Source organism: Drosophila yakuba, chromosome 2R (assembly GCF_016746365.2).
Source record: "Drosophila yakuba strain Tai18E2 chromosome 2R, Prin_Dyak_Tai18E2_2.1, whole genome shotgun sequence".
NCBI lineage: Eukaryota > Metazoa > Arthropoda > Insecta > Diptera > Drosophilidae > Drosophila > Drosophila yakuba.
In genome coordinates, this window is record NC_052528.2 from 15211224 (window position 1) to 15239206 (window position 27983).

General features: G+C 42.1%; 1 protein-coding gene and 1 long non-coding RNA gene across 2 annotated transcripts in view; one reads left to right on the forward strand and one right to left on the reverse strand.

The window, feature by feature from the left end:
- The window catches only part of LOC6530750 (zwei Ig domain protein zig-8), a 48112-nt gene extending 21837 nt beyond the window's left edge, over positions 1-26275 (reverse strand). Inside the window, exon 1 of the mRNA XM_002091604.4 lies at positions 25516-26275. Within this exon, the coding sequence (XP_002091640.1) occupies positions 25516-25600 (85 nt within the window). The 5' untranslated portion in view covers positions 25601-26275. The remainder of the gene's footprint in view (positions 1-25515) is intronic.
- LOC120320996 lies at positions 11140-13435 on the forward strand. The gene is made up of 2 exons (XR_005560539.2): positions 11140-12936; positions 13183-13435. It is a non-coding gene; the product is annotated as an uncharacterized LOC120320996 (long non-coding RNA).
- Positions 26276-27983: the final 1708 nt, after the last annotated feature.

Consider the following 27983-nt stretch of genomic DNA (forward strand, 5'->3'; position numbering starts at 1 on the left):
AGAAATGTTGCACGTATGCGTGCGTGGCGCATAAATGGCGTGGAAAAGCGTGGGAAATTCGAAAAGCGGAAAATGCGCAGGACAAAGGCTGAGGAAAAGAGAGAGAAAGAGGAAGAGAGCGAGACAGGAAGGCTGTTCTGAAACAGAACTTAATTTATTGTTTATCAGCGAGCATGCAATTTATGGGCAGCTGCGAAAAGATTTTCACACAATTTTCAGAACCCAACACCACCACACACATTTGCACAGCATTTGCAGCACTCATTTTTGCGTGCGATAGGGAACCTTGTGCTAATTTTAAGTTTATGCATGGAAAATTTGCTCACGCTGTGAAAATTAACGATGTGGCCGCCAGGAAATGCCGGGCCACCAACTTGTCGATGGCTCCAATTTGTTGTTAGCCTGTTTGTTTTGGCCCGTCGTTTTGGCCCTCACTTTGGCCATCGATAACAGCGGAACGAACCAAACGGCAGCTGGTGGCTGTCAGATTTTGGTTTTTTGCCTTAAAGCGTGCGCTTAATCAAAAACGCTCGGCGCCTGCAAATTAACATGATGCTGCATGGGGCAGGGCACTCGCCTCTCTCTCTCTGAAAACTGTCATCCCGAAAATCCCTGAGCTGCGGTTAAAGGACCAAAAATATTTGCCGACTTTTCAACCCGAAAATTAGCAAATGTGGTGGAAAATATTTGCGGTTGTGTGTGGGGCTGGAGTGACACAACATATGCATATTTATGGGTACTATTTTGCTTGAGGATAAATCGAAATTACCGAAAATCGATTGGCCAACTATTAAATGTAACCCAACTTAATTGAGCGTGAAATTATATTGAGGCATTATACGAAATAAGCTGAAATCATTTCCATTGTTCCTAAATCTATATGATTATAGGAAATAAGTTAAAACAAGAGAGAACGCTATAGTCGAGTTCCCCGACTATCTGATACCCGTTACTCAGCTAGTGGAAGTGCGAAGGAGGTCTTCAACACTGACAGTTTTTGGCGGTTTGTGGGCGTTAGAGTGGGCGTGGCAAAAAGTGTTTTGGCAAATCGATAGAAATTTACAAGACTATAACAAAAATGAAAAAATATCAAAACATTTTTCAAAAGTGTGGGCGTGGCAGCTTTCGGCGGTTTGTGGGCGTTAGAGTGGGCGTGGCAAAAAGTTTTTTGACAAATCGATACAAATTTACAACACCAATACAAAAATGAAAAAATATTAAAACATTTTTCAAAAGTGTGGGCGTGGCAGTTTTGGGCGGTTTGTGGGCGTTAGAGTGGGCGTGGCAGCATGATTCGACAAACTTGCGCTGCGTCTATGTCCCTGGAGTCTGTATGCTTAGTCTCAACTTTCTAGCTTTTGTAGTTCCTGAGATCTCGACGTTCATACGGACAGACAGACGGACGGACAGACGGACAGACGGACAGACGGACAGACGGACAGACGGACGGACAGACGGACATGGCCAGATCGACTCGGCTACTGATCCTGATCAAGAATATATATACTTTATATGGTCGGAAACGCTTCCTTCCGCCTGTTACATACTTTTCAACGAATCTAGTATACCCTTTTACTCTACGAGTAACGGGTATAATTATTTCCAATGTTCCTAAATCTACATGATCAGCTAATTTTAAGCCTTTGCATTAATATTTTAGCAATGCCCCATTGGAAAGCGCTTCTTAGTATAATTGAGAAATTGCAAATGCTTTTATTGAAACGACAGCACTTTATTGTGTTCGCCTCAGCTGACAAGACAATATCTTTGGCCTAGTTAATACCAATTGGAGCCCCGACATCATCATGTGTGCTGAAGCGGATAGGAGACGAAAGTCAGGAGTCCGCGTGGAGTAGCGTTGCAGCCTTGGATTGTCCATGATCCCGAGCACTTAAGGTTAAGTTGCACTGACATCGCATTGAAGCATTGAGTGGCAGTCGATGCACTCGACGGGGCTCCTTCCTTCTCCATCCCCATCCTCCAGTTGGCCCACAAATGTGTGGAGCGCAGAGAGGATTGAGCAGGTTGAGCTCCTTTAAATATATGCTGAACTATCGATTATGCTGGCAAAGTGTTTCCGCTTTGCTGCGAGCGAGTGGATATGGCAAAATATTTGTGCAGCAAATTGCTCCTGACACTTTGCCACTCTATTTGCCAGCACAAATTAAATCAAAATGAAATTTGACAGAAAAATATTGGTTATATAATAACAAATAGAGAGGGAGAGAAAAACTATGTTTGAATATGCACAAAGTAACCAAAAGTCAAAGGCAACGAGTTCATTTGGGCATATTATTTCACCAGAGCGCTTTTTTGTGTGAGTATTGCTTTTTTTTTTATATAAACTTGAAGCTTGTTAGTCTTGGGCGACAACGTTTTTTCGCGCATGTCGCCATTTTTATGGCTGGCAATGTCTGCTTTAGCCCACTTTCCACAGCTCCGCCCAGCCATTTCATCACTCAGTTGGCATTATAAGTGCCGCATTTGGAATTTATGATTATATTTCTTTCGCTGTTCTGTTTCCCATACCCCATACCCCAACTGCCAGCCGGCTAATGTGGTCATATGAATGCTTAAATACAAATACGCATACAAATCGGGGCAAACTATAAAAACAGGCGGTCATGACTCACAATGAGGCACGATAAGTGAGCGCGGCGACATTTTGGGCCAAAGTGTGTGTGGAAAACTTGTGACTCTTGGCAGCTCGTGGAAAACTGAAAGAATTTCGTTAGACAGCGTTGCCGACATTGTCGCATTTCAATGAGCATAAAATCCCATGAAAATGTTGCAATGATAAACCTCCCAGCCGCCCAACAAGCCACCAAAAAAAGATCGACTGCGTGCCTCATTTAAAAACCGCCCGTTTTCGCATTTGCATGCGCATCACATGTCACGCAGAAAAACCCGAAAAATTTGCAACAAGAAAAACAAAAAAGAAAAGGGAAGATTGCGGAAAAAATCGGAAACGAAATCAGATAACGCCCGCTGAATGCGGCGACAAGTGAAGGATGTGTCGTCGTAAATGCTTCGTCAAGGGGCGATATCGTTGGGCAAATGAAAAATAAAAGTCAGAAATTATCTGAAATCCGTTTAAGGCAAAGGTGAGTGGGTGGCATAGCTCCTTCTGGACCTCCACATGCTGCATCCTTGAGCCGTGATCATGTTGACAACGCCACCAGCAGCACACATAATCATTTTCTAGGGCCACAACTGCTGGCGTTGGCAAGTTACCACGTCGCAGCTCTCCAGCTAAGCTCAGCAAGATTCGCCTCAAAGTGTGCTTCACTTAAATACAGACATTAATCGGAGCTGAGAATCTCGCTCTGGGGAATGGTCTGTTTACATGCTATACTCCAGGGCACCTACATACTTTATGATCGGAATCGATTTGACTCCGTTTTCCGTTTCGCATTGGCAAGTGCAATTGAAAAGGAAAGCAATTGTAAAAACAATTTCAGCTGCTTTATTGTCTGCAAATGAAATCCTATATTGGTTAACCGACAAGGAATGCGAGCTGTTGTTGTTGCCACACTTGCCACGCTTGCCACCGCCTTTCGAAAAATTGATTACACTTAATGGCGAAGATAAAACCATAAAGCCTGACCACACGGCGTATGCGTAATGTTCAAGCAATTATCATTGGCATATTGCAGTTTGCCATCGCTGGCAAACGCAACCATTTTGCCGGGGCCATATTTCACCTTGTCCCTGCATCGAAAACCCCCTACTTCTCATTCACGTTCGCCTTCTGGTTATGTCCGTACTCCACTCCTGGCAATTTTCTATTTAGTTTGCCTCCATTCTGTCGATCCGAGTGCTCAGACGACATCGTGCGCACTTAGGCGCGACAATTAATTTATGGCCTAGACGCTTTGCCAACCCATAAATTATGCTTCCGAATGCCAATGAGAGAACAGCAGAAAGAGAGTGGAGTTGGGGAGTTGTGGAGCGGAGAAATGGCGGATGGTGGCCGTAATTGAACAACGTGGCGTATGAGTAACGAGAGTTGATACACAGGAACCTTATGCAATCACATAGATAATTGATGTGTAAACTACAAAACATTAATTATTACATACTCTTACTTTACTTTAAACAAAGCTATGTGTGTTTCATATACAAATAAATGTATCATTTTCTTTTTTTCATTTAATGTATTTTCCTGGATTTAATAGAAGAATATGCCCGTTGTTCCAAATTTTAAGTTCGACTTCCAACGTTAAAACAGAAGAAGCTGCTACAACATATTAATTTAATCAATCCTTCAATGAATTGAAGGACATATAAGCTGGTCATATCTAACTGAAAAGTAAATTTCACTAAAAATGTTTTCCTCTTTTTATTGCGGACTTGTCCAGCAGTAGAAAATGTTTTATTTTAGTAAGAAAGATTTTTTGACTGCATATTCGAAAAAAACACAAATTAATGTGTTGTTTATTAAAGCCAAAACTATTAGAACGACCCTCTCCGATGTCATGTTGATTAGTTACCCGATACCAATAATGCCAATACACAGATACAGGTTTAGCTCTAATGAAGCTAATTGCGTACTGATTGAACCCAAAGATCGAGCTCGAGGCAATCAGCACCAAGTGGACCCAATATGAAAGCACACAGTGCCATTGGTAGAAGATGACAGAACAACTTTAAGATAACCCGACAATGACATAGTTTCTGGTTCCCCGGTTTTGCCAATCCAAATCCAAGTTCCAATGCAAAATCAAGTCAGGCGAACAAAGTGTTCTGACTGAACAATAAACAAGTCCTGGCATTGATTTCTCTCTTGGCAGACTTTCCATTTCCATGGCACAACGATCCCTCTCTGCAGTTTTCAATTGCCCTTAAGTTCGCCAAAAAATCATGGCTTTGCCTTGAAAATTTTCCAGTTAACTTCAAAGCTGAAATGCAAAGATGACATTCACAACTAGTGGCCCCCTCAAGTAAAGCACTGGTTGGTGGTCGGAAGGTGGTTTCTAGTTTCTAGTGGAGGAGGGCCAATACCGGAATCGTATTGTATGGAGGCATTGAACTTTGCCGAGTTTTCCCCCAAGAGAAACTGCCAACGAGGAAACAATACAATGCGGGCCACTATTACAGGACTCTCTCTCTCTCTATGTGTCTGTGTGTGTGTGTTAGTTGGAGGCCAAAAGTTAAGGCAGGCGGCAGGACACAGAAAACAAAACACACACATTTAGTCGCACACAAAAAGTACTGCAGACTTTTGGGCGACGCTTTTATGGTTATCTCTGCTCGCTGCCGTTGTTGTTGCTCTTGGTGTCCTTGTGGTCCTTGCCATGGCTGACTTTTTCATGATTATTTGCCTCATTGCGGAGGGGGGCAACACCATATATACTATATAGAGCGGGCGTTTTTGCTAGCCGCTCTGATTTAATTTAACAAAATGCCGCCAGCAAGGATCTCTGACCCTCTGGGGCCACTGCCATTTGGTCAATTCCTATGCGAGTGCTGTATCTCTGTGAGCCGCGCTTTTGCTCTATCTCACTCGTTGCGGCAGTGTCCTGTCATAATTTAACACATTTTATTAGCCGCTCTCGCTTGGCCGATAAGACCAGTCAGTCGTGCACAGGAACACTGTAGTACCGATTGGTTTTTCCCTTAATTTGTGTTTCAATTTGATCACAATGTGTTGTTGCACTGATGAAACATAATAATCTACAAATTTGTTTGGCAAACGTTTTTGTTGAATTTAAGCTTTACATTTTTGTTGAAAGTTTAATTAAATTTAGGCATTATTTAAGTATGCACTAAAAATATCATATGCATAACTTACAGTTTTAAATTAAATTTAATTTCATTGATCTAGAAAACCTTCTCCCCTTAATTTCCGCGTACTTTCGCTTAATTTCTCGCAGTGTAGCATCCTTGCCCACCGCCAGGACATCTGACGTAGGTCGTGTGCGTCGTTTGCGTCCCACATAATATTGGGCTACAATCACAGCGTATGAGTGATTTTTATGGCATTTTTATTTGGTCCGCAGGACTACGCCTCAATATATTTTTCTATGCCAATATATCCACCCACTAAACCACGTCTAGACTTTCTTGTGCATCTGTGGGATGCCAGTAGTGCTCCTCATTAGCAAGCGATGTTTATGAACCCTTTGTCGCCCCGAACTGTTAGGCACATTAACACTGGAAAAGTTTACGCCGACAAAGTAAACAACTTACAACGAGATGCTGCATCAGCGAAAGAAAAGCGGCGAAAATCTCATTTAATATGCATGCGCAGGGAAAAGTCCCCAGCGAGTCGCGAATGGGGGAATGCAAATGGCAATGCCAAACTTTCGTTTGCTTTAATCAGTGCGTAAAATATTCAGCTGCAACTGGCAACGAAGAGGGAAATCGGTAGTTTTTCCTTGGGTACCCATCCACCCATCTCAACTTGACTTTCTTGTACTTCTTTTTTGGTTTTTTCCGCACTCTTTTCTCGTCTTACATACGACTGAAAATGGATTTACTGCGCTTGCAGTTTGCATGGCTCTGTCGGTGACATCCTCTTTGCGAAACAATAGACTCAGTCCGACTTAAGACAGCTTGAAGGATCCCCCGAAGGATTCCCCGCAGGATGCCTGCGGCCACGTCACTGATTCGTTTAGTGTGCGCCTTGAATTCGCACACGCTGAATGTCTGTCGGCTGACTGAACAAGGCGGATCTTACTGCTCGAATGTAAAAGAAATGTTCTTCGGTTCTCCTGAAATTCCTTTGCCTGCAAAAATAATAACAAAATCCCCGCGAATAAATTGTAATGAATGGCACAAGCGCTTATTGAAATTTTTACCGCCGCTTGGCCCGAATGAAAGCGAAATAAATTTCTAAGGAAAGCGGGATTACAGAAAAATTGTCGTGAAGCGGAGTAAAGTGCTTGTAAATGACAGCCATAATTTTTGAGTTAATGGTTTGACGGCAAGCAATGTAATTTAATTGCGCGGTAAAGTTCAAAAATATATTTATTGTAATTAGTGGGCATATTTAAAGTCTATTTTGAACAGGAACATTTTGAGTTTAAAATGTTCCTGTTACACATCTGCAAGGTTTTATTTTAGCGTGATTTTACTACTTGAATTTCGTTGGAAATTATTAATTGTTTGCTCACGCAGATGTTACTCTTCCATTTCTACAGAAATATTCTGGCAATGATTCTCGGAAAATCATCGTAATGCTAGGCCTTCCATGGAAAGCAGACGAATGTAAATGCAAATTGATTTGTACTTCGTCTACCTCCACATCAGCTACTTTACATATCGTGTGTGTTTTTTAATGGCCGGAAGCTGTTCGTGTTGGTCGGAATTGATTTCGACACTGACTGCTTCGTCATTCGGTGGAAATCTCCACTTAAATATTCCGCCACAATGAGGCGGCACTTTAAGGCCAAGACAGGCGAAATGCCACGTAAATATATCTACTTACAAAACTCTCAAGTTAATGGTCGACTCTGTTGGGCTTAAAAGTCAACAAGTTGGCTACCGTTCATCCCGCCACGTCCGATGGGTCTGGTCAGATCCTTAGTCCTTGGTCCTTGGTCCTTAGTCCTTGGTGCTGTCTTCTATTCAATTTGCATTGAGTGTCATTGTTGTTTTGGCCTTGTCCCTGGGTCACACACACTATACACTATACTCGTATACTATATACTACACAATGAACGCATAGCACCTCGAACGAATGAAAGTGTGGAAATAAATATGTTTGCTGGAGGAGAGCCAGGAAAAAAACAGGAAAAACTGTCGGCCAAGAAGCTTATTCATAGTCCGGTCACAAATTCAACACCTACGCAACTATTGTGCCAATTTGGGGACCCAAGTTGACCTTTTTTTTCTCGGTTGCCTCCACCCCCAAATAACCTGCGCCTGACAATGCATGCAAATGACGGCATTTTTTTCCCCATCCTGGGAAATTGAGTGAGGGGTGTATTTTAGCTTTTTGCACAGAGCAAAATATAACGAAATTCGATACTGACACAAAAATGTAAACTAACTTCAAAAGCTTATCTATAAAAATGGACGGGAATGAAAAATAACATTTCCAAGTAAATTAACATCAAAAATATATATTTCTGGTTACAAATACTTGGAAATAAGGTTTAAACAGTTTTTCACTGTATTTTTTTTTTGCTCTGCACAGCTGTTTCCTTTTTTCTAGTTTCAGTTCAGAGTTCGCTCCTTTGTACCCGAAATCTACTTCATTTTTGGGTTACTTTGCCCGGCTCACTGCTAATGTCTTCACTTTGCTGTTGGTCGGTGGTTCGTCTGGCCGTGATTGGGAGTGGGAATGGAATGGTCTATGAGCTTGTTAGCAACCATAAAAGCGCCTGAAAGTGTGCCATTCCAGGAGGCCTTTGTAATTTTATGCCTGGCCTGCGACATCAACACCAAAGCACAGGACAAAGGAAAGCGGAATGGTATGGAAAACTTTAAGTCTTCAAATAGGGCTACGTGTCGCCAATGAAAATCTGTATGCTAATTCCTGCTGCCGGGCTGCAAAACAAAGTCCCAGCTTCGTTTAGCTTTAATGCGTCATAATCAACACAATCATAATTTGCATGAGGCATGCTCCGCATAATTTTCCACATCATTTCCCTGCCAACAACGGCGTTGGTGGAAGCAACTAATATGCCCCGGGAGTTGGAAATTAGCACCCAGTGCCGCCCGAATCCGTCCTTCAACTCCAGAAAACTTATGTATTGTATAACCCCAAAAACCACAAAAACTAGTACGGCAGGAACAACAGCCATGGGGGCGAATGCAGCTCATTTGTTTGGGCCACTAATTGAAGTTCTTTACCAGCTTTGTTAGTTAAGGAGGAAAGCCTCATTTAACCCAAGAAAGCATTAGAGCCAAACCTGATTGTGTACTTACAGCTATCTGTGTATTACAGTATCTTTATGGTTTCCCTGACCTAGAAACTTTTAATTCAACTTTTCTTTTTTGATTGACAACATTTAATCATTTTTGTTCACAGCTTGTGGCCAAAATACGTCGCAATCGAATTATGAACTGAGCACACTCCATTAATTAGTCCAATAATTTATAAATGGTGAGCTTAATTAGGTGCGTTGTTTATTTTAATGTTCATCAAATGCAGGCAAAGTGCACTAATTATTAGATAATCAATTTAACTTTGCAGGCATCCGGGAGTTATGAATATAAACACATTTAATAATTGATTAAATGAATAAGTGCCTTGCATTCTAAATAGCAGGTTATTCATCCAAAGCTAAAGCCAAAAACTAAATTTGAGGAAGCCGCAGAAACAAAGCTGCTTTGAGTTTTACTTAGTTGGCTGTCTGACACAAAGCCAATTTAACTTGGCCAAAGTAATTGAGCGCAAACGAGGGATTAAAGTCAAGCCAAGTCAATTTACGCGAACACCGTCCTTGGCCGAAACTGCAATGCAAAGTGGGCAAAACGTAAGTGGGGATATTTCGATTTGCGATTTCGTGATGCCAACTCACCCATTTTTATTGTTCGGCGGTTGGGCGTCATGACAGGGAACTTAAATCAGACGTGGCAACGTGGCGTATGCGCAATGTCTGATTTATGTATGCTTAACTGCAGTCGGCGGCGCTAATTGATGCATAACCACATGGCGTATGCGTCATATTTGAATAGTTTGCTTAATTATATGTAATCCAAAAACGTTTTGCGGTGGGCAGTGCCACGCTGACTGCTGTCACTACACTTTTGGCCCCGTTGTCAAGCTCTCAATTGCCAGGCAGCCACATGAAAGCCATGCGTTGCGTTGGAAAATTTTGAAAATTACCGAACATCATTTAAATCGCAGTTCCGCAAGCAATCAAAGTCGCACAAATATGAACTAATATCTGCGATATGGGACCAGTAAACTTGGTCCATCAAACTTATTCGAGTGGCCCGCCTTCTCATTCCTCCTCCTCAATTAAAGTAAATGATGCTTGGATGAAACATCTTGTGGCAATATGAGAAAATAAATAACTACATGTAGATGGGAATTACTTTTGCGTATTTTGTTTTGCATTTTGATGAGTTTCGCCGAGCATTGGGCACACATCCAATTTATGCCCACGGCTTTTTCCGTCTGACTACGACTATCGAAACGCCACATGATCCAGTGTCTACAACGTTGATGTGTGTGTCTAATATATCACGAAATCGATTTTACGCCCTGATGGAGCATTGGGCTTTAAGAACAAACACATTTGGCAACTTTAAGCACTGCTCATCATTCAAAGCCACGTAGAATCGTAGAAACTGACCATGGAATTGAATATTTCATTAATGCGCCGACAGGGACTGATGATTGTCACTCAGTCCATGGCCATTCAAATTAGATTTGGGAGCAGGGCCATAGGTATATAAATTCCAAATGATTTGCGATGATTGCGCCGAGGCGTAATTAAAGTTTTACAACCTAATTAAGGCCAGCGAGCCGAACTGAAGGCCAACTCGAGAGTTCTTCAATTAGGCCACTACGGACAGGAGCATAAACATTTTAATGACTGACGAAAGGGGCGATCAATGACAGGCCGTATGCGATGCAGTGCGTACCCATAAAAGTGACCATTAAATGCCTGTCGAAGGATGCGAGTGTGTGTATGCGTGTGTGTGTAATGGATGTGTTCACATGCAGACGTATCCTCGCATCCTGGTCCCGGATTTTTATGTCTTTCCAATCAAATAATCACAGCAAACGTTTATCGCCTTCACAGGGCCAGACACATTCTTATTCATTAGCCTGGTCGGAGCACTAAAAGGATACTAAGGACACTACTCTTTCGCAGGGATAACGTGCAAGTGCGTCCAGGAAACTCGAGTCACTGCCCAGGGGTTGAATATCCAAACTAATTACTTGGCTTTTTGAGCAGAAAATGTAATAACACTTTTAGCCAGCAGCACATTGCAGTTAAAACACCTTTTTGAGTCCTTTTTAGCAACCCTTCTGCCGCAAATGTTGCATACTTTTAAGAGGGCAGCCATAAAATTTTCGCCATTAGCACAGACACATTGTTGCCGGCTATTTCTATGATTAATAGAAAACTTATTTATATACATTTTTGCCTTTATCCTTGTTTTCTCTCTTTTTAGTTAGTGCCTCGGGTTGCATGATTTACTTATCTCTGCGACTCCGGTTCCTTGGCTTTGGCTCCTTCATCCTTGCGGCTATTTGAATTGCACTGTGTTTTTTATGGCCAACGGACGGAATTCGCAGTGGCATACTTTCTGTGGCTAAATACATTTGGATTGCCCGGCTGGCTGGCTCTTGATGCAATTTAAATGATTAAGTATTTCTTTTTTCTCTGTGCAGGGACTTGCAACAGACTTGTGCCGGAAGGCTAAGCGAGAAGCGATTTAAAATTTTCATGAAATTTCATTGGAACTGCGTGGAAATACTGGCCCCTCCAAAGTCAATTAAATGGTTCTCGGAAGCGTTTTAATTTGAAAAACTGGAACGGCTTTAATGGCGCGTCTTACTTTCCGTTTGAGCCGTTTCTGTTTCAGTATATTTAATTTATTTCTTTGCCGTTTCAGTATTTTGGACCGCCCCAGTGGAGCAGAAGCTCCATTCATTTGGGCCATTCATTAATTGAGTCAGTCACTAATTTATAAGCTGCTGTCGGTGTCCACTTTGTTTCTGATGCCCAGTTTTTGTTTACATTCTGGCAAACAGGACACGACAGGACGAAGCGGGTGATTCGGGAAGGGAGGAGGGAGGAGCGACAGGATGCTGATACTGACAATGGGAAATCATGAAATGTAAACCAAAGGAAAACATAAGTAAACAGCAAAGGAGAGCCAGCAAAAGGACTCGAATGGACGAAGCGAAAGCTGGGCGCAAATTACATGTATAATCAAGTGAAGAAATACGAGAGCACATTAATAATCTGGATTCATTAGCACGAAGCCCTAGAGAACTGCCGGTTATACCAAAACAGGCAAAACAAACAAATTGCAAATTGCAGCGGGCAAGCAAAAATCGAGAAAAGGAGAAAAACGCAAATAGGAGCAAACCAGAAAAAAAGGGTGGAAAGAACCGATGCCAAATGGCAAATTGCTTGGCCAACACTTTTCCGGTATCGAGTGCGCTTTTCGCTTATGTTACATAACAACGGGCTAAGCCGTGTAATACTTGACATCCAACAAATTCTCAATGGCAATATACGAATTTAGTACCACAGGTAATGAACGTTTTAAATCGAAAAAATATTAATGTTGTAGTTCCTACTTAATATTAGCTGCACATACGAATACCTTTCATGATGAAACATGAGTGCCTTATTACCTTGCAAAACCATACAAAAAGTTAAAAAAAAATCATATTTTTATCCAATTAATCATATATTTCAGAGAAAAAACATTTAATTACATTTAGCCAATTGCCATGAAAAAAAAAAACATAGGGAAAGAGAATGAAATATACCATTAACTTAATTATGACAATTAATGCCACTTAAACAATATTAAATATTATGTGCCCAAGATAACTGGCCACAATTCGTAAGTGCTCTTGATCGCGGGGAATAAAGCTTTTAAAACGATAAACTGGAAGGACTCAAGGATGTGAGCATAGGTACACTGGCTGTAAACTCATAACTGGCAAATGGAAATTTGTAGATGCTGTCAAATTTAATTAAACGCCACTTTCGGTCGGGCCCATGAATAATCGAGTGCAAATAAAGAGAAAATGAAATTATTTTGAATTTGTCACTGTCGCGGTTTGTTGGCAGTAAGTGGCTGACAGCTGCTCCCAAGCCAGTCAGCTGCACCTGCCCAGCCCACCTGGTTGCCAATGAGACAAGGAGAGGCACTCGAAACAAATTGCCACATCCTGATGTCTCGTCTCGACTCGACTCGACATCGAGTCGACTCGTCTGGGGTTTGTGCACCCTGGCAACCACAGCAATAACCTCGACTTTGCCGCATAAATCTTCATCAGTCAAAGTAAGTAGAACAACAGAGCAACCATTGCCATTGCCACTGCCACAGCCACAGCCACGCCCCCTACTCCTGCCCAAGATCGTACGCCTCCTATGGCAAGAAACCAGGAAATTCGACTCGGTCTGAGATCCAAAGTCTTATTTTCACTTTCGCTTTATATTTATTTATTCTAGATTGCGTACCGGCTTTAATTAAAATTTATTTAAATACATTTTTTTTTTTGTTTTTGGCAATCATTATGCCTGCAAGGATACTGGGATACAAGGATACACTCAAGTATCCTTTGCTCGTGGCTATGTGTGCGTGATTTATAATGAAAAGTTCACAGTCGTCGGTCGGTGGCGCTAACGAAATGCAAACATGCATACTAATTACATTTAAAACCGTCGGCTAAGCCAAGTTAAGCACGAGAATAAATCCTTTTTGAGCGCGGAAGGGCGAGTTATAATAATAACAAAAAAAAAAAGAAAAATAAATGATTACAAGTGTAGGATGTGTAAAACGGATCTTTCTTTGTCGTTGGTTGCTGTGCTCCTCATTCCTTGAAAATTATTTGAAAATGCTGTTTAAAGCTGCCACTGAGAGGCTTTTCTTTTTTCCCCCGCCGCCGCTTTTCCCGTTCCCCATCCATCATTCCCCTTAGCCAGCTTATTATTTGCATACTTGATGGGGGAACAAAGGAGTGGATACTCTTCGCTCGGCGCGTGTGATTGCCGGATTCCTTTGAATCCACTAAAGTTGGGTCAGTTGCTGAGTTCCTCAGTTCCTGTATGAACAATCCGGGAATGAACGAATGAACAATCTATGCTAATTCAATGCAAAGGCTAACCCAAAAAATGAAATATATTTCACCACTTTCAATGGCAGCCCCTTCTTCGAACTCCTAAATCTTACTCGCTCAACAACATTAAGTGGAATTAAATTCCAACACGCTTCTGATGTGGCTAAAAGGGGGTACTCTTTTTCTTTTATTATGCCACCTCCATCTTATATTCGGCAGCCATCTTCTGACGGTTCTGTTTGCACAGCTTTCACAGCTTTCTTCGCCCAGCTTTTTCCGTTTTTAAACAGAATTTCTCGAGCAAAAACTCTCACAGAGTGCTAATGAAATTGTTGGTTGTTGGTTGTTTATTAGCATATTAAATATTTACGCTGACAGTTGGCTGGGGAAGAGGGCAGCGGGGGTTGCGACTGTGGCCACATTACGTATACGCCGCGTATACTCGACTTCAATGAGAGCCGCAAATCAACAGAGATTCATTTGTTTCTTATTTGTAGTATAAAATGTTAATTAGCTGCAATGTCGCATACCATTTTCGATTTGTTCGGCGGCACAAAGCCCACCATCTGTTGCTTTAATTTTCTATCTGAGCGATTTAATTAACGGCAACGGCAACCACCTGACATCCGCACACAGCTCAATGAGGATCTCAATGCCCGAGTGCCTTGGCAAATTTGCGCTTGATTGGTTAATGGCAGCTGCGACTTTCTCTGTATCTCTGAGTATCTGAGTATCTGCTTAGCAATTAGGTGTGTGCCCAAGCCAAAAGTACACACAAATACGCAGCACACACAAAGTTGCCCGCCAGATGATTAAGCTACGCAAACACTCACATAACTTGACGTTTCGCTGCTTCACTGCATTTCAATTATTCGGGCTGAAATCCTTGGGCGCTAGCAGTTGAATGTTGCTTTAAGGGGGATCAATAAATCGATGCCCAACCCATTGATTTCCTCACCTCTCGAATATGGAATTAACGAAATCGTGTCACACGCACACACAGCCAGCAATTATCTGCAACATGGCACACTTGTCACACTCTCAGGCAAGCAAAACGCAGGTCTACACCCTCGGCCATGGGTACAACTCGCATGTGGAGCTGAAGAAACTCACTGGCCTGCTTACGTGTTTTCCTTCTTGCAAGGTACACATGGAAAAAGATTCCCTGCTTCTCTCTTTCCTACGATATAGTAAAAAATATTCTTTTAGTGGTGCCAAAAATCACTTTTTAATTGTTGTTTTGAGAATATATTTTTAGCAAACTTAAGTCAGCTTATAGGTGATTGATAAGTTTTTCGTGGAACCATTGTTCAATAAGTCAACGGTTTGATGGATAATACGACACCTCTACCAAGAATAGTTGCACACATTTAAATTGTGCCAAATTTAGCTGGGGATTTCGCTCTCAATGCTGTAATGTGTAGAAGTATGCATCTGCATGACAAAAGCAGCAACAAAATGCTGCTGCCAGGAATGCCGGAGATTTAGGCAAGCGATTCATCAGCTGGCGGGTGTGGGTGGTGGTAGGGGAAGCGGTGATGGGGGGATGAGCCCGCAAGGGGAGTGGCCTGGGCCAGGCCTAAAAACGGGTTAATGAAAATGAATGCGACACTCGCAGCTCTTCCGACTCTGGCTCAACACTTTTGTCATATACAATCTATGTTATGCACATGGGTGTATGGCAGTGTGCGTGTGTGTGAGTGCGGGAATTTGTGTATGTGTGGGTCCTACTCGTCCTGTGCCTGTGTTTTTGTGCACTTTCCGTGGACCTTTTGTGTTTGTCCCGTGGGGGATTTTAACATAATGAATGAATATGAATTTACTGTGACATTTTAACTGTGGCGATATTTTTCGTGCTGCTGGCTTTTAGGCGCTGGCTCTTTGTTTTCTCGTTTGTCTCGCTGCTTCCGTCAAGTGAGTGCACATAATGCGAGCATCCCATATCCTCCCGCCTCCACCCTTCCTAGCAGCACAAACACACTGAGATATCAATCATTGTGGATTATAAAATGTGCCACTGACTGACTGATGCAGGGACTGCGAAATGAGCCGGCCAAAAGAGACAAGTCAGCAGCGATGGTCGCAATTTTTCTGTCAGTTTCTTCCAGTTTTGGCAGCACCCCCCGCGGACCCAGACAGTTGGTAAAATGTATCATTAATATATAATGCGCCGAAAAGTATGCAAAACTTTTGCTGCTGCAAAAGCTGTCAGCGAACTCAACTCAACTTGACTCCCGGCCCGCACATTAAGCGACTTTTGTGGCAGCTAAAAGCCAAAGTGGGATTAGTCTGCGGTCCCATATTGGATTTTTATTTCAAAAGGTTATTAAATGATCCACCCATGAGTGTGACTCTCTCTGCTTTGCTAGCAAAAAGAAAAATAACTACAAAAAAAAGGGGGGACGAACGAATGAGAAATAAAGAGAGTCTGTCAACATTTGCTTAGCAAATGTTTGCACACGCACACAGAAACTAACTTTAAGGCCAGAATCAACTGCAGCCAGAAGAACATAAAACCAACAGCCATCGAGGCATGTTAAGCCAACTGCAAATTGCCTCTCGGCTGCAGCAGCTACTGAGCTACTACCAACTACCAACTACCACAAAAGAGTCAGCTTATTAACTGCCTGACAACTTTCGCAGCATACATCAGAGCTGATCCAGCTCCAGCTCCAACTGCAGCTGCAGCTGCACCTGCAACAAGCTTGTGGTTGCCAGCAGAAATAATTAAAAATAATTGCGACCATGGCAGCAAACAGCAGCAAGAACAGAACTACCGAATGCAAGGACCTGCAGGGGATATGAAACTGTAACTGCGTCTAAAGTCCCACCATCTCTCAGATGCCCAATGGCGGCAGGCAACGTAGTCGTTGCAGTAAAATTAATAACTACACATACGAGTCAAAAAGGAGCTGACAGCTCCTGCTGCCCTACAGTCCTGTCATTTCTTTGCAGATTTCTCCTCAGCAGCCATTGTGGCGTATGCACAGAGCACAAGGCACTGGCCAAACTGAGGTATTAAGTTCTGGGCTGATGCAGCCTTGGTTCATGATATGCACATCTTGAATATGATTTAAAGCTCTTTTTTTGGCACTTTTGTAATAATTTGAAGAACAGGTATGACAATTATGGTGTATGTCCTACGAAACATTACAATTACTGAAGAATATGTACAAAAGTACGCAATGGAAAATATGATTGTTGCACAAATGACTCCATCTAATTATTTGTATTACTTGATTTTATTTCATAAGTTCCTAATGCTTCATCATGTCAACTTTTTTCTCAGTGTACGAAAGGTATTGCATCCAGGACTCCTGCAACAGGACTAATAGCAATTGCCTGCGTCTTCTTCTCCTTCTCCTTTGCTGCGCAGTATTGCAACCAAACATTAAGCAAACGCCATGTGGCACCCAACAAAGTCATGAGCATGTTACGATGTGTTGAGTATTCTGTTGGATTTTCGAATTTCACACCAATTCCGAATGCAGTGTATGACTTTTGCTTTATTTGAAGACCTCGTGGCACTCTTAATCACACATTCCGAAATCAAACCAAAATATAATTAAAACCACTTCCATAGGGGAAACCCTATTCCTGCGAGTGGTTTGTGCCAACAACACATGTAGACAATTCTGGGCTCTGATAATGGAATGCGGCTTAAGTGCTACATGAACAAGGACAACCATTTAGCAAAAGGGGCAACTCCCACACTATCCACTTGGTCAGCTGAAGCTGAAATTATTTTAGATTGTCGCTCAAAGTTTGGACAGAAAGGCTGGCACACACACATACAGCACGGGCTGTACATCATAGGCCGTTTCAGGGCAGGGAAGTAGGCCATTCGCTCGGCTTTTAGCTAAGCTTTGCTTATGGCCCGGCCAGCAAATTATCAAATCCATCCTACGCACTGGACGTCCTGGACTAGGGGGATCCCAACGAACCGGAGGTCGTCCTGGGAGAGCCATCTAATGTCCGCACGTAGCCGGACGCCCTGCCTTCCGTGCAGCCGCTGGGCCCTGTGAAATTTAACATATGTGCCCCAATTTGTAAGTGTGTGTCCTGTGTATTTGGAAATTGTGCAATTTTTCAGGCCGCACGCACACTCACACATCCAGCGACGCCCATCGGGCCATCGGACCCAAGGGATAATCAGATTGAGAGCAGCTGGTGGGCGGAGGAGCTGCTCCATGCGTAGTAAAGCATTCTTCCCAAGTATGTATTCTCTATTCCGTATTCCTTTTGACAAACTTTATTTAATGCCGTAATTTATTGTGGCCGAACTGTGTCGGAGATGGCCGGAATGCGTGGCAACAAATTGAAACCAAATTGAGGTCCTGGCAAAAGCAAAGACGCCTACGGCCAAGCGTTCGCCTAGGTCATTAGTTGTTTGTGCAATTAATATTAAAAGTCAGGCGGCAACATTCCATATTTGCACCGTCCTGCCAATATTTATTCTAATAATTTGCAGGCTCTGCCGCAGACATTGGACGTTGGCCAATGTGATAAAAGCCATTTCCTTTTCGGGGCATGCTTTAATTACACGCACAACCGGCTGAGTTGTTCATTTTTTTAAATGGTTAGCTCCATTTTTTCGGAATTATTCAGAGAGCTGTCAAAGCACAGCAGTTTCAGATAACAAAGCCGCCAAAACTGCCACGTATTGTAGCTTAATATTCACGAGAACCGCAAACGAGAGAGAAAACCCAACAAAAAATGGCCAGCCGTTATGGGAATTCAGCCAAAACAAACATTGCCCAAAAATGCCAACGACAACAACAAAAAAAGAAAAAAAAAAGGTATACAAAAATAAAGAGACCAACAAATTGTCGCGTTCAGGCGGGACTGAAAATGTCTGCGAGCGATGCCATTTTGATCAGCCATCGAGGCGGCTTAATTACTGCGACCAGGCAGCGTGATGGCCCAAAACACCCGGCAAACAAAATGGCCAAGTGCATAAAATGCCGGGCGACAACAAGCGAAACGCACATAAAAGCAAACGCACATTTTGCCAGCGAGCGCGCCTTAAAAGTTCAATAGATGGGCGGCCATGAATGTCAATGAGAAAGAACGCTGGCATATAGCCGATATAGCCTATATAGCCCAAATAGCCCATATAGCCGGGGGTAACACGAAATGAAATTCAAATGTTTATGGGCTGGCAAAGAATTGGGCAAATTTTCGGGGTCATCGAGCTGGCAGTGCAGAAAAAGTTTGCCCCTCAATCTCTTGTTGGTGCAAACAAAAGTTGTAATTGCTTCAGACTGCCTCATACCCTCGACTGATAACTCTCGGCATTTGGAGCTGCAGAATGTTTCGTGCTGTGGCAACCTTTGCCTACTTTTCGCCATCATTTATTACGTATACGCAGCGTCTTTCGCTCGCCTTTTTTTTCGTGACCAAGTTTAATTGCTTTCTGCTGTTTTAAACAGCCCACCAACAGCCCAATTGTTACGATGTTGTTGTTTTTACCACTGTTGGCCACTTGCCAATGCACTCGAATACACACAGCACACGCTGCACTCACAGCACACACAGCTGCACGCAGTTGCAGTGCCGCCGATGTTGCATATTCACAAGCACTGCAGGTCGATACCCTCGGAAAAGGTGTATTCAGATCTAGGAGGCCTACCAAAAAATATATACAAAATTAAAAAAAAAAAGTATATTTGTCAACCTCTACAAATTCTTCGCTAAAACCGAAGTCGAAAATGAACAAATTATAGTTGCCAAACTCAAAGTAGCATTTTGAAGAGTAAGCAGAGAGTCGCCTTGAGGTAGCAAAGTTAGCCCACCGTTTTGGTTCTCATTTTTCGCCAAAGGACACCACAAAATTAAGGCAAATGCTTGAGTTCAGTGAACCAAATATGGAACAGTTGTTGGTTGGCTGCTTGCTTGTATTTTCATTAATTCCTTTTTTATATTTTTTATTTTTTGGAACGAGTGTATGTGTGTGAGTGAGTTCCGCTTTTCAGGAAAAGCAAATGCGCATAATTGTCGAGACCGAGCCATAAAAATGTAGAACATGACAAGCGCCCATAAATGTTAGTTGGCTGTCAATTCGTGTTCGCAGCTGGATAAACGGGTGAAGTTTTTGGCCCGCCAGCGTTTTCCGCCCTTTGGCTGGTTTAATTAAGTGGGCTGTATTCGCCCACCCCCAAAACGCCCGCTCCACCAAGTGGAGCAAATCAATTCAAAGCGGATGCCCCACACACCCACTCCCGGGATATCAAAGGAGTCGAAATCAACTGGAGAGGCGTGCTAAACTTTTGGCCAACAATGGCTAAGGAAACGGGAAATGAAAAACGCTTTGACTATATAAGAGTTCAAAAAAGGAAATGACACATCAACACAATTGAAAACTGTTCGTATGTGTGGCACAACAAAAAAAAAACCAAAAAGGGACAATTCCCTGCGAAATAAATAAATATGACACGCGCGAGCGCATGAGAAATGCGTCAGTCCTTCTTTTGGGCGCCAAAGGCTGTTGACAATACCAACATTACTGGGGCTGCAGCAACAATAACAATCCACTGAGGCAGAGACATGTACAGCAAATAAATAAGGGACAAGTAGAGCAAACTTAAACTAAGAATGTTGCCTATTTGATACCCCTTAAAGTTGCTAGACCACCTAAGTAAATTCCTGCCAGTGTAAAAACATATGTCTCAATTAGTTTAACAAAGAGCTGGTTTTATGTTCTTTATCATAAATAAATTGAACGCAATCAAGTCATATTTGTGTTTTGCAAATGCATAACTATTATGTTGAAAATTCACAATCGATAAACTTTAAAATCATAAATTGTGGCAGCATGCGCCATTTATTGAAAAGCTAACTAACTATTCTGTAAACTCGTCTGGAAATTTATGACCAGCAGTTTATGGCAGTTTACAGCGAATAAATAAAAAGTTAAAGTGCTTACAAATACAAGATAAATTTACCTAATTTAATTGGCCCAACTATTGCAAAGTTACAACCTCTTTCGCTTGCATATACCCACAACTAAGCAGGATATCACCGAAAATACAACGGCGAAAGGATAAGCTACCAATGCGGCTGAGATCTGCGACGAATGTCGACGATGCCGCGCCAACGTCTTTTGCCGCTGCTGATGTGTCTGTGTGAAATATGTTGGAATGACAAAGCAATAAAACTGCTACATCGGAGGAAGCACGAAGTGGCAGCAACACCAGAGGCAACACCAGCGGCAGCATAGACAATTGTTGGTTGTTTCCTGCTAGTTGGTTGCCTTAAACATGCTTATTTCGGCATCTCGCAACCAGAGCAGTGCTGTCAGCATTACACCCGTACACCCGCACACCCCTGTATCCCCAAAAACCCCCGGCCCCCTCCACCTTGGCTCGATTGTGTGAGGAATTTTTAATAAAAGCGGCTCAGACAGGGCCGAGGCTCAAGGAAAGGCGGCTCAAAGTAAGGCAACATCTCATGTAGGTTACCGGCACGCCCCGGGAAAAAACAGCAACAGCTCCAAAAGCGGCGGTGGTGAAAACTTCGTCCCCAGCACGTGTGACGTGTCCCGGTGTTAATAAAACGAATTTTCCTCGGGACAAAACCATTGAGGCCTACACGATTTTTAGAGCCGCGCAACTGGTTTATTGTGCTCCTGTGGATTTATCGACAACTTTGGTGCCGCAGACCCCCTCCGCTCTTGAAACTTATAGCCTGTATATCCTTTTTACGACACTTGTCTGTCTCTCTGTCTGTCTGCGAGTGTTTTGGTTCAATTTGGTTTGGCACTTTGGCCAAAAGGCTTTAAAATCGAGCTAAAAGCTGGTAGCTGGGAACAGCACAGCTGCTAAAGAGTTTTCAATAGTGCTTTTTAATAGCCACGCCTTCTGGCTCAAGGCTGTTGTGGCAGTCGTAAAAACGAGGCCCAGAAAGAAACCACTCTAGTTCTTGGCTAATTTATGTCAGCATATAATTTGGCCAACGATAAACAAAACAGAAGCAGCAGCAGAAGAAGAACAAAACCATGCTCGGACTCTGAAAATTAGTTGAAATCAAATGCATAAATTTTCCTCTTTCTTGGCTGATTCAGGTTTCTCCACTGTGCTCCAAAGTTACGTGACCGAAATAGTTGAGTTTGCAAGAAAGCGCTGTGCCAAGTGAATCAAAAAATAATGCTCATGTATGTATCTACGCACATGGATGCCAAATCCATGGAGAAACGCCCGCTTCCATTGAGGAAAAATAAAAACAATTTTCATTTATATATTTTCCTGACGAAAACCTAAAAAAATAACAAAGCACAAACACACACACTCACTCAAGGGGCTTGAGCAACAGAAACAACAAGCTTGCACACAGGAAAACCTTGGCTGTCATATAAATGTCAAATCCATAAGTGTTACGAAGGCAGCGGTAAAAAAATAATGTCGGTTTGACTTGCCTAGAAACGGAATCATAATAGGAAAAGCTGTGGATTTGGCTAAAAAAAAATATATACTTTCCTTGTCAACGACTTGCGCAACTTTTCATCTTTTGGCCCGAAAAAAAAGTTTGAGGCAGCCGCTTAATTAAGAAACTATTTGACAATACTTAGCCTAATTGCTTAACTACTGAAACTCGCTTGACAACGACATGCTTCCTAAACTCAAATTATAAATATAAGAACTATTTATGAGACTATTCGTATAATAAAGAAAATTATTCATGGTTTTCTATTCAAAGCTCTATTAAACACGTGATTTGGCATTTATTTTAGTTTATCATGTTAAACGAGGCTTTAAATAGGTCTTATGCATCAATTAAAATTTAAATATGTAACGTAAATAAATTACTTTAATAAATGACTTCCAGATTTCTGCAATCCCTGACCATGCCTAAGATTAAGTCCCTGGTCTATTAAATGATTAATGACGCCCTTTGAGTTTTCCTCTAAACATCTCCTGCAACACATAGTCTACAGCCCTTCCGGTGAAACTTTTAACCACACATTCATCACAAATTCCTCTAAAGCCTTATGCCATTAAAATCAACAACGGGCAAAGTTTCTTTCTTCAAGCAGCTTTCGGAGCAAAAAAAACAGTATGTTTATATTTATACGCATAAAAAAAAAAGATAACGAAAAAAATCTGGTTTGTTGGCCTCGAAGAATCCGGCGGGTTTTCACGCCGATGCCTGTATGTGAATAACCTGCACCCGCCGGCAAACAGATCCTGCGAACCCTTGAGTATGTGCTTTGCATACTTCGAGGCGCCGCCGCCTGAGTTTTTCATCGGATAATAGCGAACGAAATGGATGGTTTCGGGATGGCTGTGGGATGGATTGGCATTGCGTGTTCCTGGCTGTTTGTCTGGGCCAATGCCTCGGTTCATTCATCAGTCTGACACCGCTGAATGATGTGCCTACGGCGAATAACTCCGCATGCAATTATATATATTTTTTTTTTTTGGTTAAATCGGCATTGCTTCTGTATTAACTGTACTCAATGGAAAATCACGTGGGCTATTATCATTTTTTTGCCATTGATTCATTTTGTTTTCCCTTTTTCGGCGACATGGAAAATATTTACAAAAATACTTAATAGTGGCTGGCTGGCGGGATGGGGAGGGAAAAAAAAGCGCGGCACATGGGAGATAGTGAAAAGCTGGTGAAAAAGGGCAAAATCGTTTGTTTGGCTTAAATGGCAAAACAGCTGTGCAAATAACTGCAATATTGCATACAGAGTGACACGCACACACACAAACGAACGGCCAAACCGCAAGGACAGAATTTATTTATTAATAAACCAGCAAACCAAATAACACCAGCCCGCAAAAGGACACGATCGGAAGTTTTATGAATTCATTATGGAAATATGCGCATGCATTTATCGCGTTTTTCCCTGTCAATTAATTTGAGAAAAAGAATCAAACAGCCGGCCGACGTTCCGCAAAACTTGCCTCCAAAAAATTCCAATATGCATATATACTTTTTTTTTTTAAATAAAAATAATCAGTAATATGCAAATTCAACTTTAAAATATTGGCACTTAAAATATGCCCGATTGTTTTCCATGCTAAAAAATCACTTCAACCTGTTAGTTTTTGACTTGTTATCCAGCCCTTTATGCTCATATTAATTTGAATTCATTTATTTTAATTTTAAAGTACAATTTTGCATTTCAAATTAGAATCATAACAAGTTATAATCACCAGCTTTGTCAGAAATCAAATAAAACTAAGACCAAAAAATGCTGTCCTGCAATTCGATAGGAATCTTTTTTGATTGCTTGCCTTTTCGCAGGTTCTGCAATTGCCAAGATGAGTTGTTATTTCGTCTGTTTGTCTGCGCTTAACCAACTTCAAGTAGCTTTTAGCCAAATGAAATAGCCAGACAGATGCCAATGGGCAAACAAGATAGGCGGGCAGAAGGCGAAGCCAAGCAGCCAAGTCAAAGGAAAGCAGGGCGAAGGAAACATTTTGTGCAAAAGTGAATTGCACTCGGAAAGTATTTCATTTGAAAATTACAAAGCCCAGACGAACAACTGCCAAGTCAAATGATGGAAAATTGTATAAAAATGCAATTTGCTGTTTTCAGTGATGACAAACGGCGGGCTGAAAACGGAAAGTAGAAAATTGCTAGCTGAAAGCTAAAAAGTGCAAACTTAAAACCAGCAAACAGTCGACTAAAACCGAAAAACTAAAAACCAAAAAGCCAAGCCCAATGGCAATAGTTTCGTGTGTCAACTGCAACATGCCACATGCAACGCAGCTGCTGCTGCTGCAGCACAAGCAGCAACAACATCAACAGCAACTGCAGCCAGAAGCATTTTGGCCATGACCAAGCTTCAACAGCATTTTCCAAGTGTCTGCCGCTCGTTAGTATGTGTTATTTTTCATATTTACTTTTTATTTTCCCACATTTTCTATCTCTGCGCGCACTCTTCTCATTTGATGCATTGAAAGTGAGACTTGTGCCCCACTGTTGCAAACTATTATATAAAACCGTTTGCCCATCCCACACTCGCCATCTCACACACGTTGCATGTGGCATTCGCACTCTGCGGCCATTCGCCATTCATCCTCCTGCCCTTCAGATGGTCTGTGGACCAACCTTGATGGCTGGGAAACTAGGACTAGGACCCACACTATGGACACTGAACACTGGGACTCTGGCCAGGAGTGGGTCACTATTGCGCGGAAAATCAAATAGCCCGAGTACTTAAATGTATGAGTCTTTTTCTGCAAATAATAATTTGAAATGCAGATAATAGAAGACTGGACTTGTAGTAAAACTAACTAACTGGGAGCACCGAAATGGACTTAAGGTTGAATGAAAATGCTTTGAGGAGCACAACATCTTGTTCAAGGGAAACAAAGCGTGTGTGTACAAATATATATAAGTATTGTATATGCATTAAAAACAAAGGTATTCTATAAGCAAGCTGAGACAAGTTGTTTTTCCCTCTGTATGATGTTTCATTTGGTTGGTTCTCCACTTTTAAGGGTCACACACCGATGGGCGTTAAATGCTTCACCTTTTGACTTGCGCCAGAGACAAAAGGAAAAACTTTTGCCGCCGCTGTAGCGAAATTAAAATTCTTAGCACAAAAATTAAAGAATTTTCAATTCGCATTCTCCCGCTTCCCCAGCCCCCGAAACTCGCTCGTTTTCCGGAAATTAGACGGGAAATCCTAGGCGACAAAGGAAAATCTTGGGGTTACAACGGGCATGGTGGCAATTAAAGGGGTGGGGGCAGGGAGCCAGAGCGCGGCGCAAACAAATTAAATTTAATTAGAAATTAAATGAAAATAAATTGGATTATTTAATTAAAAAGCCCGACGCACAACTCACCTCTGAACAAAACCATCGACAGCAGCAGCAGCCAGCCGATGAGCCAGTTGAGTAATCCGAAATTGGCTCTGGATGGCAGGGACATTTTGCTGCTGTATCTGTGTATCTGTGGTTGTTATCCGCAAGTTTATTGTTATTACGCTTGTAGTCGGCACGCGATCCGAATCCGGCCAAACTGGTGGTGGAACGTCACTGGTCAACTAACGATTCCGTCAAATTAGAGCCCGGCAAAACTCTCGGTTAAGCTCTGCCTGGGGAGCAATGAAAGTACTTTCTCCGCTTGGCCCGCTATTTTTGGTTCGTGTTCACTGAGAGTGTTGCCCTTTTTTTCTTTGGTTTGGTTTGGTTTTCTTTTTTATTTTTAATCTGCGGCGAAATGAGCTTTGCACAACAACTTTTTTTTGTTTTGTGGGCGGGTGAAAGGTTTTAACGGTCTACGAACACTTCTCAAACAGATCGCAAGCCCAAAAGCCGCTAAGTAGGCTACACTTTCTGGAGGCCCTCTAATTTATGGCACTGTTTCACTGTACTCAGTCGGTCGGTTCAGCTCATTACGGCGCCCCATGCATGTGGCTATTGCATTTTAATCGCCCGTCATTAATTCGCCATTAACACGAAGGCCCAAACTCATTAGGCCCACTCGTTTTTTTTTTTTTTTGAACCCTCCACACAGACTATATCTGAACAGGAATTATCTGGGGAAACTACAAGCCGCGCACATAAATCAAGAAACGCGTGCTTCGCCTTCGAGTCGCAGGATGAAACTGACTGGTAATCGGTGGTCGGGCGTCTATGCCCACAAAACGAACGCCTCGCCTTCGGCTGACTTCGGCACTCGGGTCGTTTTCACTAAGAGAGAGCACCATCTTGCAGGGAGGCTCTCTTCAGTCGGATTATTGGAGCACGAAATTACCAAGCAACTTTGGAGTGGAGCCATTAAGACGCTTTGTTTGTTTATGGCGAGTTACAATGGCAGGTGGTAGTAAGGCACTGTTGCCACTGCATTGAAGTACTTGTTAATAATTGTATGACTATCTCAGCTAATTTCACATGTGCAGACTAACATTAATTAAATTAGATATTAAATAGTTATTTCCACTGGAGCAGCTTCTTGATACTTTGTAATATAAATTCAAGATTTTCTTGCTAATATATGTATATAGGGACACCCCAAAAAAGAAATAAAAAGTTAATTTGTGTCTACTTTGTATTAAATTAAACTCGCTTTTTGTTTTTAGTGAAATATTTAATTAAGCCCACTCCCATTTAAGCTGCTAAACAATAAGGAAACCGCGTACTAATATCCTGTCATAGGTCAGTTAAGAGTACTCTTATACATCTTCTACATCCGCTCTTATACTTCGCAGGAATTAAGAGAAAATGTCCTGTGTGTGAAAACTGTTTCCATTCCACGTTCTCTGCAGCTCAATTGAGCAGCAAAAAATGCATTTTTAATTAATGCTCCTAATTAGCACTTTTCAGTGTTTCCCCCATACCCTTTTTTTATTTTTTTTTTTTATTTATTTGCTGCGAGTTGCCTTAAGCGGTTTTAGTATTGCGACTCATCGCAGCCACCCACCGAACACAAAGGAAAAGCACACACGAGAATTTCAATCAATTGCGAAACTTTTAATTACAAGTCAATTTAATTTTGTGCAAACAAACAGATCAAATGCACTCGATAGGCAGCCCCCAACCCACCACTAACACCACCCCCTGCGATTGGTCAAGCCGAAGCGTTTAAATCAATTAAATTAATTAACGACTGTGAAATATGTATTTGTGCAGATTGGCCAGAACTTTTTCCGCTTGATTATTTTTAATTGATTGGCGCCCAGCTTTTGGCTTTCCCAGCTTACGACTGGCCCAGTGCCCAAAGTCGGGCGATTCGGTCAGCTATGGCAATATTATGCAATCAACTTGCGGACTTATAAATACCCCTCCCCCTACCCACCACAACCAAGGTCGCCGCAATTAGCGCGCCCAAAAAGCGATTACTTCAATTCGATAACGGAAAAGGGGGCGTGAAATTGTGGGGGGCGTGGCGGTGGAGGCACGTGTCAATCGCAAGCCGCTTAAAAATAAAGTAAAAGGCGAAAAAGCAAAATCAGTAAACTTTTTAATTGAAACAATTTGTAAAATGTTGCCCAATGCCATCCCATATCCGATGTTCATTTCCAGCCAAAAAGAATAGACAAACTTTCAGGTCTCGCTTTTAATCTTCGTTTTTTTTTTCTTTGTGGAGCCTTACCTAATTCCTGCCATCCTGTGTGATTTCTTTATTGAATTACCCTCGTCTGATTTAACCGAACGGTAGCTGCGAAAACAGTGGGTAAATACTCGTTATTGATTTTCTATATTGACAAAAACAAGTAACTCCCCAAAAAAATTCAACAAATCTGGCTAGGTTTATGTTCTATCTACGCCTGCGAAATCATTATTCCAATCAGAGACGCACGCCCGCCGCA